Source organism: Ptychodera flava, chromosome 18 (assembly GCF_041260155.1).
Source record: "Ptychodera flava strain L36383 chromosome 18, AS_Pfla_20210202, whole genome shotgun sequence".
NCBI lineage: Eukaryota > Metazoa > Hemichordata > Enteropneusta > Ptychoderidae > Ptychodera > Ptychodera flava.
The window spans coordinates 20943708-20960198 of NC_091945.1; the positions used below are offsets into that span (position 1 = coordinate 20943708).

General features: G+C 37.2%; 1 protein-coding gene and 1 long non-coding RNA gene across 4 annotated transcripts in view; one reads left to right on the forward strand and one right to left on the reverse strand.

Annotated features, from left to right (window-relative positions):
* The window catches only part of LOC139117131 (nuclear receptor ROR-alpha A-like), an 83554-nt gene that overhangs the window by 29174 nt on the left and 37889 nt on the right, over positions 1-16491 (reverse strand). For both annotated transcript variants that reach the window (XM_070679981.1, XM_070679980.1), the window contains exon 2: positions 11548-11633. In XM_070679981.1, coding sequence (XP_070536082.1) covers positions 11548-11633 — 86 coding nt within the window. The remainder of the gene's footprint in view (positions 1-11547; positions 11634-16491) is intronic.
* Positions 1-16491, forward strand: part of LOC139117136 (uncharacterized) — a 55677-nt gene that overhangs the window by 16506 nt on the left and 22680 nt on the right. The gene's annotated exons all lie outside the window — the stretch shown is intronic.

The following is a 16491-nucleotide window of genomic DNA, read 5'->3' on the forward strand; positions in this document are numbered from 1 at the left end:
TCAAATGCTCTGCATTTACCGTTTTTTCATGTGTGTGGTTTTTTTTTTAATTCAGAACTACTTGGATGAGTTCACCCCTACCACACATCAAATATTAACGAAGCTTGTTATATACTGTGCATTATTTCGTATTTTCAAATTGTCAATAACCCTCAGGTGCACAGGCGACCTTCACCTTGAATGCCCGTTTCCGATCAATTTTAGCAATGTTATCTGATGATTGACGCATTTATTCCTCTGCAATTTAAAGTTCTTGATTGGATACACACTTTCCACAAAAGGATTCGCAATTCCCACGTTGCCACGGCCTTCATCTTTCACACGCTCAGTATGAAAAAAAATCCGGCCCCCTTTGCTTCCATGGCAACTCTGTTTATACATATGATAGCCCGTAAAAAACAAATGCCATTCTTTTTTTTCTAATTTCCATTCCAGAAGTGCTTGCTCGGAAATTGCATGATAATGGGAACAACTGAATGTTAACCAAGACCTCCTACTAGTTATTATTATAATGCAATGTAATAATAAATACACACTGAAAGGCAAATATGGAACTAGTTCCTGGTGAATTCCTCCGCAAACAAATGAAGTGAAAAATTATTATCGAACAGAAAAAAATGCCATTATCAAGTGCTAATTAAAAAGCATAGCAAGCCAACCAAGCAGAAACTGTTTTCATGAATGGATACATTAGTTTAGTCTATAATAATAAGTCGATGTTGCAATTCTTCAAACGTTTTATAAATTCACTGAACCATATATTATCTTTGCAAAGGTCAGGTGCAAGGCATGTCAAGCACAAAAAATTCTATGAAGACTTTTGAGATCAGTGACAACAATGTATCCGATCTAACTGAATGGGTGGATTGTCATTTGAAAGACCAGTCTGATTACCATATTTTTATTATGCAAATAACTCATTAAAATTCAATCCATTCTCATTGAAACAGCTCATAAATCAAATGAACTCTCAAGTGAGATCAATACATCTGCTATGAAAGCCCCATCCGCCCCGGGCATCAGCCGTAAGTTTTGAGGTTTTTCCCCGTCTATTTTTGTTCAATCTGTAAACTACGTTTTCTTTTTTCTACTTCAAAGTGATGTAGATATGCCTAGAGTCCAACATGTCAACAAAACTTGTGTGTGACTGTGTCACGCATCCAAACTGACAGTCAACAATAACATCACATGCCATAGTTCACACAATGCTAATATGTTGGCAGTATAACAAATTAGAAACTTTCTATTTCAACACACTTTTGGGAGAAGAAAAAGTAAATTCACTCGTTTCCTGAGACCAAACTAATTAAAATTTTATCAAAAGTTTCAGATGATGTCCCTTTACGAGCAACCCAATCTTTAATTTAGTGATAGCAATGCTACCCCTTGGTCACACATTTATTATTGTACTGTATTATCTCAACTACGTACAATTACACATAAATAAGAATGACTAAGTTTTTACTTTCAGCAAAACCTTTGACACACTCATAATATAGCTATATTAACACCTTTGCCACACATTTTCACTGACACCATAAAACACCTGCTGTATTTCATATGAAATATATATATGATCTATGACCAAGTGAAAAGAAATTATTTGTGATATTTAAATAGTGCTGTCATACTTTTATGTTAATTGGTAATTATATATGCAAGCAACATCTGGTAAAGCTGTAGCACTATTTGTAAAAGACTATTATTACAAATAATTGTAATTTTAAACTATTTTAGAGGAAACAGCTTGACATTTTATCATTCAACAGAAATATTGATGAGAACAATTATCTTCCCCCTTGTACAGTCAATCTGAAGTCACATGGGATCTTGGAGAGCTATTCTTGGAATATTACCCTTTGACCCACATCATTAATAACATTAGAATGGTGAGTTAGAAGAAACAACAGAAGCGAATTCCATGAAAAACTTTGTGCATTATATCATTTGCAGAAAATTTGTACACAGACAACCGTGACCTTTGGTGGCAAAACACTGCAGACCCGCTTCTACGTAGCTTATGGGAGCTAAAATGAGACTTTATTTGTTTGAACTGTGATTGATTGTCTGTGTATTAAAGTGTATATTTCTAGTTTATATTTATTCGAAATTGCCACCATGCCAAATGATATTTCATCAAACTTAAAGGAAACAACTTGTATGGGACACCCTCCAACTAAGAGATCTCAAAACATCCTTATAGTCTGCACAAGTCATACTGTTTACCACATTAACCATTGAACACACATTCCTTTTTCTGAGGTACTGAGAAAGTTTTCATTTATAGTATGAAACTGGTTTTTTTTTTCAAAAGCAATAAAACCGTTTTATCACGAAACTTTTGCATCATGTGAAAGGTCACATCAAATCACTTATTTTGCGTGACTTTTTGAATCATAATTTTGATTGTGGCTTTTTTGTACTAGTGATGTTTGTTTTGGGTCGACATGAAATGAATTTCAGTCGTTGACATCAAGCACTTGTATTAGACGTCTGATCCTCATTGGAAAATCATTTGAGATGCTAATGCTGTGAGTTATAGATGCCGAAACCAAACAGACTTCATTGTCTCGCTTGTCAAAGGAAATACAGCACAAGCTGTCTGGATACACAAAGAAAAGGTGTGAACAAATAAAACCATGAACAAACACTTGTAATATTTATTGGTGTTGTTAGCTCAGCTACCACAAGACCATGATCAGTAAACAAACCTCTCCTGACCTCTCTGCAGCTCTCCTTTGATTTCTCCACGCTTCCAATACAACACGCGCATTTCAGTAGTGTTTACAATCAAGATAGCGCTGAACGCATAATACAGACACTCCATACTTGTATCTTTTATTTCTGCAGATGCTATAACCTCTCTAGAACTCAGTGAATACAGGTTGGATTTCCTTTCCAAAGTCTCTGCATTCTCCGTGCCCCCTTTTGTTTCATGCAGACATGGGGGAGAATTCGGGTAATGCAGCCTTATCTTTGATCTTAGCATTGGTGAAGAATCCTGGTATTGTTATAGTCTGGACACCAACAACCAAATCCTTTAGGTACACTGTGGCTGTCTTTCTTGTTTACTTTTTGGATTTACATTTTTCAAATCAGCTGTTCCCCCCTTTTTAATCGGATCAAACAGTGTACTTTCCTCATAATCTGATGTCATTAAAATGCTCCTTTTATGCTGCAAATTATGTAAAAACAATCAATTTCATATCTTAAATTAAAGAGACCAGAAAATGATTTTGAAAACAAAACCTTTTGATTTACTCCCTTCTTAGCGAGGAAATTACACATGAGTTTTACACTTTGATACCTCGGTTTTTCTTGAACGATGTTTCGGATAGAAGGAACCAGGACATTTATCGTGGCAACAGAAAATTACATATCAGGACATTTATATTATTTGCCATGAATATGAGTAACAAGTGATTTAGAACATTTTTTCTGTTTTGGTCTGAAAGGAAAATTTTCGAGATCTTTTCCAAAATTGACGGCAATATGCTGCCAATGCATTAGGCACCTAAATTGCAATTTCACAGCACTTGATGCACAATATTGCTCTTCATCATTGGCCATAGTTTAGCTATATGCTCCATCTCATCACATCTGATGCTATTCCTAGGTGCTACCTTACAAATGCAGAGTATATGTGTATTTACCAAGTAATTCGAATTCACGCCGCCGCAGATTTGTCAGCGGTTTTCAATGGAGGATTCGAAGAAAAGTAAACACTCCCCGGCTGGGCACTTTCATAAGAGCTGTTTGCCTTCCCACAAGGCAGCCATTGTTGCGTTCAGAAACACAGAAAGCGAAATCTTCATGCCGATTGAAAGCATCTGAATCAGTCATGAATGCCCCGCTGAAATGGTTTTCACACTTTTGAACACTGCTCGATTGAAGTATATTCACTAACGCAAACTCTATTCAACCGTAAAGTCATTCTCAAGGCAATCAGAATATTCATCAAGCGTCCAACCCTTGTTACAGCTGTAAATGATCTAGTAAACTTTCAGAAATGGAATTGAAGTGAATTTGTATATATTGCATATTGCTCCCAGTAAAAATCAGTCTGTAGAAATTTGTCTCACACGCATAAATACATATATTTTTTCATTGTGCGTGTCTGTGTATGTATATATATTAATTACAGGGCTCGATGCCAAAAGCAGAGGGTTAATATATTAAAATAATAATCAGATCCCATAATAAGAGAGAAATCGCTGGAAACCAAAAGATCTACTAGCTATTTGTAACTGCTGAGACAAGTCTTCCTGTCCGTTGAAAGGTGACTGTCAAGCCAGGAGTGTCATTTTCAAGGCCCTAGTCTCAGCAGGAGTCAACAAGTCAAAGGTTTACATAAAACACTTGACAACAACACCTTCCAGACATGCTTTAATCACACACAATCATTCCGTAACAAAAAGTTTGAGAACAGCACTGAAGTATCAAAGTTTTCATTTTTTGGTCTCTCGAGAACTAGGACCAGGACTTTGATGTATCATGCTCAATTATTGCCGGAGCATTGAGTTACTCTAACATATGCGAGCGATGTAATCTTTGTCTATCAGGAAAGCTACACATGATCAAAGCTGATAAATCTATGCTGTTGAAAAATGCTCAGAGATGGTTTCAAAATGCAGACACCGAAAGAATATTACCTGTCAAATTTCAACATCACCTAAAACCACGGTACATCCCAACCATATAAAGGAGATGTACCATTATACAGTGGTATATATATAATATATAATATATATATATATATATATATATATATATATATATATATATATATATATATATATATATATATATATATATATATATATATATATATATATATACCATCCAGAATCCAATAATAATAGGTCAAAATTTGTCAATTGAAGTTCCATTTCAAGTTTGGCATAACACAGACATGAAACAGTGTTACCATAGTTTCTTTTTTATCAAGCTGATAAGAAAAAGCTGTGGTCTTATCATGTGACCATGCATTTTGATTTCATTTCATGTTTTGCACATTTGGTTGCACTACTTTGTTGTAAATGGTGTAGTGCAAGCGATGTGTGCATGACAAATTAAGATTTCATAGCATGTAGCCACTCAATTGATTCCATTTTACCACTAGTTGCTTCAGTACGTTCTATTATATTGACTAAATGGGACTTGGCCAGTTTACAAGACTGGGTGTAGACTCTCCACAGTCGCTGTGCCTTGTTTTGTGAACGCCCACAATGGGACTGCATTCGAAGGCTACGCACTGCCAGACACAGCGACTTTCGGTTTTTGCAAGATATGAATATAAGGGTTGTGACTTCAAAAGAAACACCTATCTAACTGGGCGGAGAGAATGTATACTAGTAGCTAGTAAACCTATATACGCAGTATGGTTTTATTTTTCATTTTCAATTTTATTTGGCTATGGTACTTGTCATTTTTTATTTGATTAACGGATGTGTGGAGTTCTATAAAGTACCCGGATCAGGCAGAAATCCGACCGGTCGCTTGCAAGAATGTCCAGACCCTGGGATTTGCGTCACATCTCTGAAGGGCGTGCGCGTGTTCCAACAGCATGAACAGGGAAGAACGCGAATCGCAGGGTCTCTGCCAGACTAGACTGGGTGGTGCACAGTAAGTGATGTTACCCATAATTCTCCTTGATCAGTACACACCGAGATCCCTTATTGATCTGAAGCAAAATTTCTTCTGCACACAGAATAGATTAGTTCATATTTCAAAATTCTCACACTGTTTAGATGATCATATTTTTCTGACTTTCCACTTTGAATAATGAAGAGATCAATCCCTTTCCAACAGAGGAGACAGCAATTTTGTAATTTTGCCACAGATATTTTTGACAGCCATAATATATATTTTCGAGGAAACTTAGGGAGTAAGTTGCCCCTGTGTTAGCAGAAAAAAGGGTATTGATTTTATTGAATGTTCATGACAAAGGAAATTTATATGTCTAACAGGTGGTATGAGGAGCCCATCTCAATTGATGGTAACTTGACCTTGAATAGTGTAACATTTCTAGCACCTCCAAACATAGTCTCCCAATTCAATACACACATAACCAATAATTTTGGAGCATAGTTTTAACAAATAATTTTGAAAATAAATTTTAAGTTTTAAATTGTCACAAAACGGATACAAATGAATCAAGCTATAGCAAATAATGTCTGGGTGTACAAATCAAGCAGCATTGTGGGTATTACTGGGTGGCGGTACTGATCAATACAAGTATGCCAAATGATTCACTACTTCTAAATATTATTTTAAATTCAATATCCATTGCGATATAGTGTACAACTTTCCTTGTACTTGGCCGTTGTAGAAGAGAGAGCTGTTTTTGTCAAATCAATATCACAATTAAAACACATAGTCTACACAGGTACTTTGTAGTCCAGGTACTTTGAAGCTTAGATTTGCCAGTGTTTAGGTCGTACTGCCGTCCGTACTGGTCTTCTGTGTGTGTTTTTGAAATTACAACACCATGTGTCAGTTTGTAGCAACCGTATTCCTTTTTCTCAATTTCCATAAATCAAAACAAACCATAAACATATTATTCTTTATCGATTAAAGTCTGCAATTTATTCACCTGAATTTTTGATAAAATCTCTGTCATTTAATCAAAACAAACCATAAATAAATTATTCTTCATCAATTAAAGTCTGCAATTTATTCACCTGAATTTTTGATAAATCTTCGTCATTCAGAAAAAATCCAGCCAGCACCTAAACGTAGCAAGCATATTCCTCAGTATATTAGGTGAAAAAAAGATATTTTCTGGTCACCGCACACTTCATTTCAGAACCTGCGCATCATTGGGTTTTTTTAGGGGTTACATACTCATCAGTACAGTTTTCCCTGATATCCCTGTTTGCATGTCCAGAAATGTTAAAAGAAAACGGAAGTATTATGCAGCCAGTGATAAAAGACAATAACTGTTGCATCAATAGTGCCAAACCAGCATTTTCAGGAATAAGAAAAAGGAGGAAAAAAAAGAAAAAAAAAAGAAAACCACATCACCACATCACTTTTGCTGAATGTCAAGGACCAGAAACGGTTTGTTTGTTTTGTATTTTTTGGTGTTTTTTTTCTTTTGTTTTTTTTTTTGTTTTTTTTTTTGGGGGGGGGGGGGGGGTCTAAAACCAACTTTGTTAACATCCCATCTCTGCCAGCTTGAATAAAATTGGCTGAAGCTGACTCACAAAATGTCACCAATTATGATTGAAGAACATGATCAAATCAATCTTTAATACTAGTTAACATTTCAGAAACAGACACCAAGTATTTTTTCTAATGAATCCCACTTTGTCAAATGACAGGCTGTTTTCTATCCAGGAATTTCAGCTGAAATATGTAATACTGAAAGGCAAGAATACATCTGGGTATGAATGGAGAACTGAGGATGTTACAACGTGAACACACTCGGCGTACATTTGATTTTATCACTACAAAGCCTGTATCCTTGCATTCTGATAGACGGACACTTCGGAAGGATATCAGAAAATAATCCTTCAAAAAAAATCCAGATGTCGACAGGCAACATGTAATACGGTATTCTGCATGGAAGCTTATCGCTGCACAATCAATCAGCCATCAGGAACCTGTCAAACGCAACTGTCAAGTGGAACTTTTCTACAGACACGCCCATTTTGGCACACTGCCAAAATACCCGAGTGCCAGTCAATGTTGAACCCAGGAAAGGCTACATTTTTAACTTTCTCTCCTGAATCCACAGCTCTCGTCAAAGAGTTCATGCTCATTAAACTCTAATCAGTGATCTGGCCTTGGTCTGATCTGCCTGCTTGTCATATAGAGGTACCATTTGCCTGTGATTGTTTGACGATCAAAGTAATTTGATTGTATACGCTATCAGACTACACCAACAGAAGAATTGATTACTCAAAAGCGTAGCAGCTCCCTTTCACTGACTATGTACAGATAAGGTGACCTTGAACCTGTTTCATGTCTGGTGGGAGTTGCTGCCTTGACAACGCTGGGTACACGTACACTGTATATATAAATATGAACAAGCTTTTCACTATTTAATTGTTCCATATGTTATTCACATGGCCTACGGTAGATACAAATTCCTACAGCTTTGTTCACTGTCTTAATGAGAAATAAATTCCTCAGAGAGCAACATCTGGATCGGAGAGAAGGAATACCTTTGGTCATGTGATGATGGAAAAGGTCAAAGGTCACCAGCTCAGGTGGTGTAATCTTTACGAACAAATGACATGAATGAGGCAATACTGTAGCCATTTGAAAATCTGTTACCATAAAATTCATGTTACGCTGCAATTCATTAGCAACGGTAGCCCAGCTGAGATAAGCTTGCATAAAATAATCTCGTTAATTTAGAATAAAATAAGTAAAGTTTTATAGATGTTAACTGTAAAAGCTATATATACAGATTATTATTTAAATGGATAGTCGTGAGTTTGGAAAATTGTCCTAATTAGAAAGCGGCAGCTTAATTTTAGTATGTGTTTTTGATACAGTTGTGTTTATAATCTTGAAATTTCATCACATTGTTCCAGTTCACAGCATTCAGGGTAGTCTGGCAGAGACCCTGGTATTCGCGTTCTTCCCTGTCAAGCAGTTGGAACGCGCGCGCCCTTCAAAGACGCGACGCGAATCCCAGGGTCTGGACGTTCTTGCAAGCGACCGGTCGGATTTCTGCCTGATCCGGGTACTTTATAGAACGTCATGCATCCGTCAATCAAAAACAAATGACAAGTACCATAGCCAAATCAAATTAAAAATGACAAATAAAAATATATCGCCTATATAGGTCTACTAGCTACTAGAATAATATTCTCTCCGTCCAGTAAGATAGGTTTTTATTTTGATGGCACTACCTTATGAATATTCAAATCCTTGCAAGAACCGACAGTCGCTGTGTCTGGCAGCGCGTCCTCAAACTAAGCGCGGCGTAGCCTTCGAATGCAAGCCCATCGCGGCGCACAATACAAGGCACAGCGACTGTGGAGAGTCTACATTCAGGGGTGCTTGATTTATGATATACGCTATCTGAAAACTATCCATCTCATCCAACAAGTGCAAACTGAAAATTTAATAGTATGGTGTCTGTTATCGCCATTTTTCTGGTCCATCGTTTTGTGCAGTATATCACCGAGTGTCGGATATTTCACTCTTCATGCTGGGACCGGTACCAGCGGTTGCATTATCCAACAGCGCATTATTAGATCAGAGTTGGGAAAAGTCATTTATCATACATGTTCCAGCTTTAATGAGAGAGAGAGATGACATTTTAACAACTGATACTGCATGGCTGGATATCACATTGCACATTTTAAACCCATAATCAGTGATGTAATTCTGCTGCATGTTTGTGCGTCACAAACACAGCATTTTGTTGCCAAGGCACTCTTGTGTATGAATTGGAAAATATTGCATGAATTTTGTCAGTTATACATCCAATGCAGGAAAAACGTTTGAATTGATGTTCCATCAGAGCCTTTATTTTGTACTCTGCCAAAATGGACAGGGGTTACCCTTACTTTTGTTACACAAGTTTAAGGGAAAACATTTCCACGACAGACAAAATGTCATCAAAAGAAGGGATTTATAAAGCTTTAGATATAAATTGTAATTTCTGTAGTGTCATTTAACTAATGAAGTTATTGACTACTGTTAAAAGCTCTTCCCAATAGGAAAAGTGATCTTTTCAGACATTTTTTGACTCAACTTGATTTTTGTAAGAATTGCGGTGCAAGTTTGGAAATTTCTTGCGTGTTTCTAATTTCAAGTTTCCAAGTCCAGCGCAATCACTTAGAATAACAACTTGCATTCACCATTATTTATCCAAGGGGACATCATCTGGTCTTGTCAGACAGCTTTACACATATATATTAACCTATATAATATCGCTATCGATCCTCGTGTACTTTTCTTAATTGCCAGTATATTTGTGATGTCAAGCCACGTACTGGGGTATAGAACGAGGGAAAAATATTTGAAGATTTGAAGAGCTTTGAATTCAATCAAGCTGCTCACCAAACTGCAGATGCATTCAACTGCGCAAATCAAATATAGCATAGATATACTGTGTGCTTTGACTACATGATATAAGAAAGAGGCTTCGGAAGGGTGAGTGCCAATCATAGCTGGATCATTATGTTTACCGCAGTTAAGTGTTGAAAGATTTCAAAGCATGGCTACTGTGGTTGCACAATATCTGTTTAGTATTTGTTTTATCTTACTTTGTTTTTGAGTTGTTGTATCTCAGAGAGCTGCATGCTCTTGATCACTTAATATAACTATTTAATATGGTTAACCAGGTGAATGGCTCAGCCCTATTCGACGTGGACTTTGTTCAAAGTGACATTGGAGTTGTGGGGAGGGGGGAGGGAGTGTAATATTTTGAAATGAGGTAACCATGGAATCACATGTACAACAAATGGTCTGATCAGTGTTTTCGCTAAGGTATGGGAAACATTCATAAATGATGTTGGAACTATTTTCTGCCATCACCTAATCTAGTTGCACTGATATACCAAGGGGAACCCCGATAAAATGACCGGGGAACCCTGGTAACATTTCAGGGGAACCCTGAAACATTTCTGCTGCCTAATCACTTAAATCGGATTGCATTGATATATCAAGGAAAATCCCAATAAAATGACAGGGGTACCCTGGTAACATTTACATGCTTACCTGTGCACTCTAAACAAAAACACTGCTACAATTACTTTACACAGTCTTGTCAAACCAAGAGCAAACACTTTTGTGTGTATGTGTGTGCGTGTGTTTGTCTCAATATAATTTTTGTTCCTTCAAATAAGCATGCCATTGAACAGAGATGATTACAGATAGCTACTGACACCAATCTTTGAACATTTTTAAATAGCTACTACTGAAAACTATGTCCTCTCTAATGCATGATACGGTTATCGTTTCAGGTGAATAATGTTCGTCCCATGAATGAATTTTTCTTTGTTTGAAACAAAGAAAAATTCATACATGGGACGAACATTATTCACCTGAAACTCTGTTCAAAAGTATTCAAGCTATTATTGGAAAAGAATATTGAGTGTCCTACCAGTAAAATGATAGATCATGAAACAATGCCTGAGGGTTGCTAAATGACGCTCTGAGAAGACTGAATTATTTATGTGTTGGATAAAAGGGAACTCCGTTTTTTTTTCTTTGTCACCCAGCTTACATTGAAGGCTCATTTTTCTTGCAATTTTACTTTTACGTTGTTCAAGAAACTATGCAAATATTTTGTCACAACTAATCCAGCCACACTTCGACATGAAAAATGTCACTTTTTTGCTTGCCCTTAAAATGGAGGCCTTTGCCCAAAAATGGAACAAAATGGAATGTTCTAAAGCATGGCACCCTAGGTTAGTGAAAGTTTGACTCACCTTGCATCCTTCATATAATATGGACGCACCCTATAGTGTACTCCTTATGATTAACTGTACTTTACATGGGTATTCATTAAACCCCCCCCCCCTGCAAAGTGGAATATTCTAAAATATGGCACCCTAGGTTAGTGAAAGTTTGACTCACCTTGCATCCTTCACATGATATGACCCCATAGTGTACCCCTGACGATTTATCACCACACACTTTACAGGGTATTATTTCTATTTGTGCTGTAAACAAAGAAAGAGAGAGAGTTTATCAGAATCAAAGATTTTAATCATATTGCAGTTCGAAGTCATAAAACTGCTGCCTTTTTTTATGTCATTTATGACATTAATTGCTTCATAAATGAAGAGTGGGTGTTGAAAACATTAGATATATTTCCCAAAAATGTGAGGCTGTTATTAAAAGACAAAGCAGGATATACACTACACAGAATCATTAAATGGGACCGCGCACTTGAAGGATACAGAGCCCAATCTTCATTATGGCTCTCAGACAGCTTTTTGAAAAGGACTGAACCCCCTAAGATCATGTTGATTTTTAAGATTGTTGAGTGTGAGCACAGTCTTGATATAAGTTTTGCCAGTGGGATCACACTTCACTCTTTGCAGCTTTCGTTCACCTTTTTTCATTCCGTTTACATACTTTTAGCCACACAGATGTACCCGTGCAGTCACTGAGGCAGAGTGTTGCCAACGTTGGGAACAAAAAACCATTTTGGAAAATGAGATGCAGATTGGTTTATCAATTGGACAGACAGGGTATCTATATCAACAGGAAACATATTCCGTACTCAATGAAAGATAATTATCCCATTTGACAACAAAACAGTTTAATGTTTCCCTCAAAAACTGGATATTCAAATTCCTCAGGAAGATATGAAAAATATGTCCACACTCGCATCATATATTTAGTTTGAACGGGCTATAACACTCTGTAGAGCTTTGTATCTTATCTAGCAGTGATGGTTTATTCTGTCTCTTAAATCAGGGTACACCAGTAAATTTTAACAGGGTTCCCCAAGTTACCAGGGGTTCCCCTTCAGAATATCAGTACCATTACATAAAGAGGACAACAGAGTAGCGGAGATCGTGAATGACACCATGTTTTATCCCATTAAAATGCATAAATAAATATTTGTCTGCATTTTTTGCATAAACGACGCAACTAAAACCTGCCAGTGTTACAATGGCTACAAAAAGTAACACTTATTCGTAAGAATTTATGGCTCAGACTTCAAGCTGCAACAACAGCCATGCACGCATGCAACCCGGGGCATGCAACAGCAAAATTTATCCGAATTTCAGGCAGCGTTGTCCAAAGTCGTACGCGTGCAGCTATATTTAGTAACAAACCTGAAATCACGGTCAACGCTATTGGTTTCGAGATCCCTACTTCATTTACAGTACCTATATTCCAAAACCTTAGCAAAAACACTGCAAATGGTCATGAAAAACTAATTTAAAAATGACCAAAATTAGGAAAATAATAAGTCAATATTTAAATACAAAACTTCACAACACAGCCAAAACACAATAATTGAAAGTGCCCCATAACAGTCAAAATCGATTGTACATATCAAGATCTCTTTTCATTTTGTAAATTGCAAATTATTTTTGTCATATTGTTGTACCAGTGGCAATATTCTAGCGTAAACTTTGAAGGTAGGAAGCTTCATGAGATGAAAAAATCTATCAGAAGTCGCAGTGTATAGAGACCCCAGGTAGACAAAATCTCATTAAATTTTTATTGCTGAGGCTGCAATGAACTTTTATCTCAAGCAGTATCGTTCATTGGTTTAATAGCTTTGTCGCTTCGAGACAGAATTAATAAACGCTGATCTGATTTGATACAATGTACTTCGCTTGAAATGGAGGATAGTGTCTGTACATACGGTTTTAGTATTTATACTGGCTCCATGTATGCAAATTTTAACATGAAATTGTCAAAATGTGACAAATTTTAACGCTTATTATTGTCATTTAATGCAGTGCTTTATTTCCAAAATAGGTGAGCGACAGCGACTGTGGATACTGTGGGCAAGGCATGTGAAAAATTAATTTGACTCTGCACAGTGTAACGTGTAGACGCACAAATTACGTTGCAACCTTGGCTCTGTGCACAATGTCAGGCCTTGTGAGGTCAGTGATTTTTTTTTATCAGCGTCATCAAAAACATGTTCAACCATGCGATGTATACGATAGCTGCCGAACTGATTTGCCCAGATGCGTGACTTAAGATTGCATTGTCTGTCCTGCCATTCAATAATGGATTGTATCCACTTTCACAACTGTCGCAAGCAGCAGTGGCACCCCCCTTAATGATGAAGTTGTCAGCGTAAAACCTCTAGCTTTCAGTTATCAATGTGGCGGTTTCTATGATGCTTTTTATTACTTTCTGTGCGTTTGTCTTAAAAACACTGAGTTTCAGTGACATGTAGCTATTTTTAGTAATTTCATATTTTTATGACCATGGCATGTACCCTCTCAACATCTGAATGCTCTGTGTAGCATTTTAAACATGAAATAACTGAAACCCATTATGACGTCAAAATCCAAAACCACTCCTGGCCAGTGGACTGTTTCATTCCACGAATATAAAATTGATGGCAAAGAGATACAGGTGTATTGATACCATAATTATTGTGAGCCTTGAACACTGGAGCACTGAAACCAATTACTTTAATTATCGTATAATTAAAGTATCTATTAATTGATTATCACAAGTCATAAAACAACAACAATCAGGGTAATTGTCAGTCTGGTGTAAGGAAACTGGTAAATTGTTTTACGGTGTTAATTAGCACCTTGTGGTAAAGTCATGGATTATACAGTAGCACAGAACTAGTACGATGTTTGTAGTCTGTCCTGCCCAGCAGGGCTCTAACCTTGATGGATGAAGAAAAGAAATCCACTCAATGTGTCTGACTGTGTCATCTGCTAATTTCAGCGGACTACAAACCACAACATCACAGTTCATACCCAAGTTCTAATTGAGTCACAGCATGCACAACTTACACAGCAATGTGACCTGTTTTGACCTTCAACTGAGATATCACGCTTTTCGCTCTTCTCGTTATCCACTCTGATGTGTGACAGGCTGACCTGAAAAATGCTTATAATCAGGTGTGGAATATACACTCAACAGAGACACAGGATTCTTTTTCTATTTTTTTTTTTTTTTTTTGAGTAAGAAGAGTGTCTTAAAGAAAAGATCGGGGCATGAACCTCATGAAATGGCTTTCTATAAAGAGCCCGTTATCAAGTGCACTGTCAAGAACACATCACTTTATTTTGATATACTATAGTATTTCTATCCTGTGATAGAATTTGTTTCAAGTTTAGATTTCTCCTCAGTGGACCATTCTTCACGTTTAGGGGAATTCTCCTCCATCTTTGATCTCTTTTATGCGTCTCTAATCTAATTAGAGAGAGGAGGTCCATTTCCAAGCACAGAAATTAAGTACACCAACTACAAGTCTCATAATTTCTCGACTCATAGTATTTTCAGTCAAATCGTCAGTTTGTTGGTGCTTTTATTTTTTGTTTAGCTGTTTATTTATTTATAGTCTTTTCCTGTTTCTTTCTGTGTTCTTTCTCTTAACATTGTTTGCCCCTTTGTTTATTGGGTTGTTTGTTTACAAGTTTTTTTTCTATTCAATCCTAGTAGACCCCTGCGATCAGATTTGAGGAAGTGAGGCTGTATACTTGCACGAGGTTTTACAACCAGCGAATTGTATTATTTTTTGTAAAATACAGAGGAAATATACACTTTTCAGTTGGAATGAGTGAATTTTTGGCACTCTGAAAGATGCGCCTGTATACTGGATAACCTCAGTGAAGGCAGCATAGGAACTGGCAAAATTCCCCAATGCATATGTCATTAGAGTAGAAATCATGCATAAGAAAGCATGAAGTGGAACTGCCTACACAATCAGAAATCTCCTGCCTTAATACTCAGTGTAAACTTATTTCAAAGCATATACCCATGCCCATATTGCTACATCCTAGTGACGTTCAACGTAAAATATCAGCCGTGATATTTCACGATAAACTGCCCATATTGCTACATCCTAGTGACGTTCAACGTAAAATATCAGCCGTGATATTTCACGATAAACGTCGAGATATGCACGATGAACGTCATCAGTTTTAGAGTTTTCCCGAACTACATTAGCAGTTTGTTGGTAAACAACGTAAACAACAAAATGGCTGCCGCTCCCCGCCTGCGAAGCGATGTCGCCGACGTAAAAACTTGAAGGGCTTCAAGGAACACGGGTATTTCTGGTTGCAAAATACGGAAATATCACGTTGAGTCTTGAAATGTTTTCCCATGGTATTTTTTTGGTCAAGTTCTAGCAAACATTCTGCCGTTCGCACGGCGCCGGCACTGTGCACGGTCTCCACCGAACAGGTAGTGAGCGCATGGCGTGACAGCGATGTCGCGCGCGCGACGACTGTTGACATGGCAACTCTAAAGGTAAACTAACAAAATGGCGTCCCCTCTCCGCGCGAGTTCCGTGCCGCCGTACGACGACCGAAATCAGATAGCAGTTTTTGATCGGTTACAGTTGTAATAGCATATTGCACCTTAAAATGTTCCTTCTGTATGACGATTTTTGTATCACGGTGTCTTTCTTCTTGGCTTTCATTGAGATATGGACGACTTGCAGCGATGTCGCGCGTGATGATGACATCTTTGTCGTATTCTTTATGAATGAAGCCTGTTCACATAAACATTCTGATATTTATGCGCAAGGCGTAATAAAGTAAAGCCTCAAAATTAAAGGTTTTTCGTTCTATTTGTAAAAATTCCCTAAAATTATGGGCATGGGTATATGATAAATTGGTTATTACCCAATATCGCCTGTTCCTTGTGTCGTATCAGCATTTGTGTCATTTGTGCTGCGTCAGACACTCAACTTCGTCTCGTGTCTGACGCAGCACAAATGACACTCATGCTGATACGACACAGGAACAGGCGATATTGGGTAATAACCTCTAAAAAGCAGCTGTTTGATTGGTAAATATTGTGCTTCGGGATAAACATATCACCAACATTGAATGTTTTACGTAAAGGACCAGT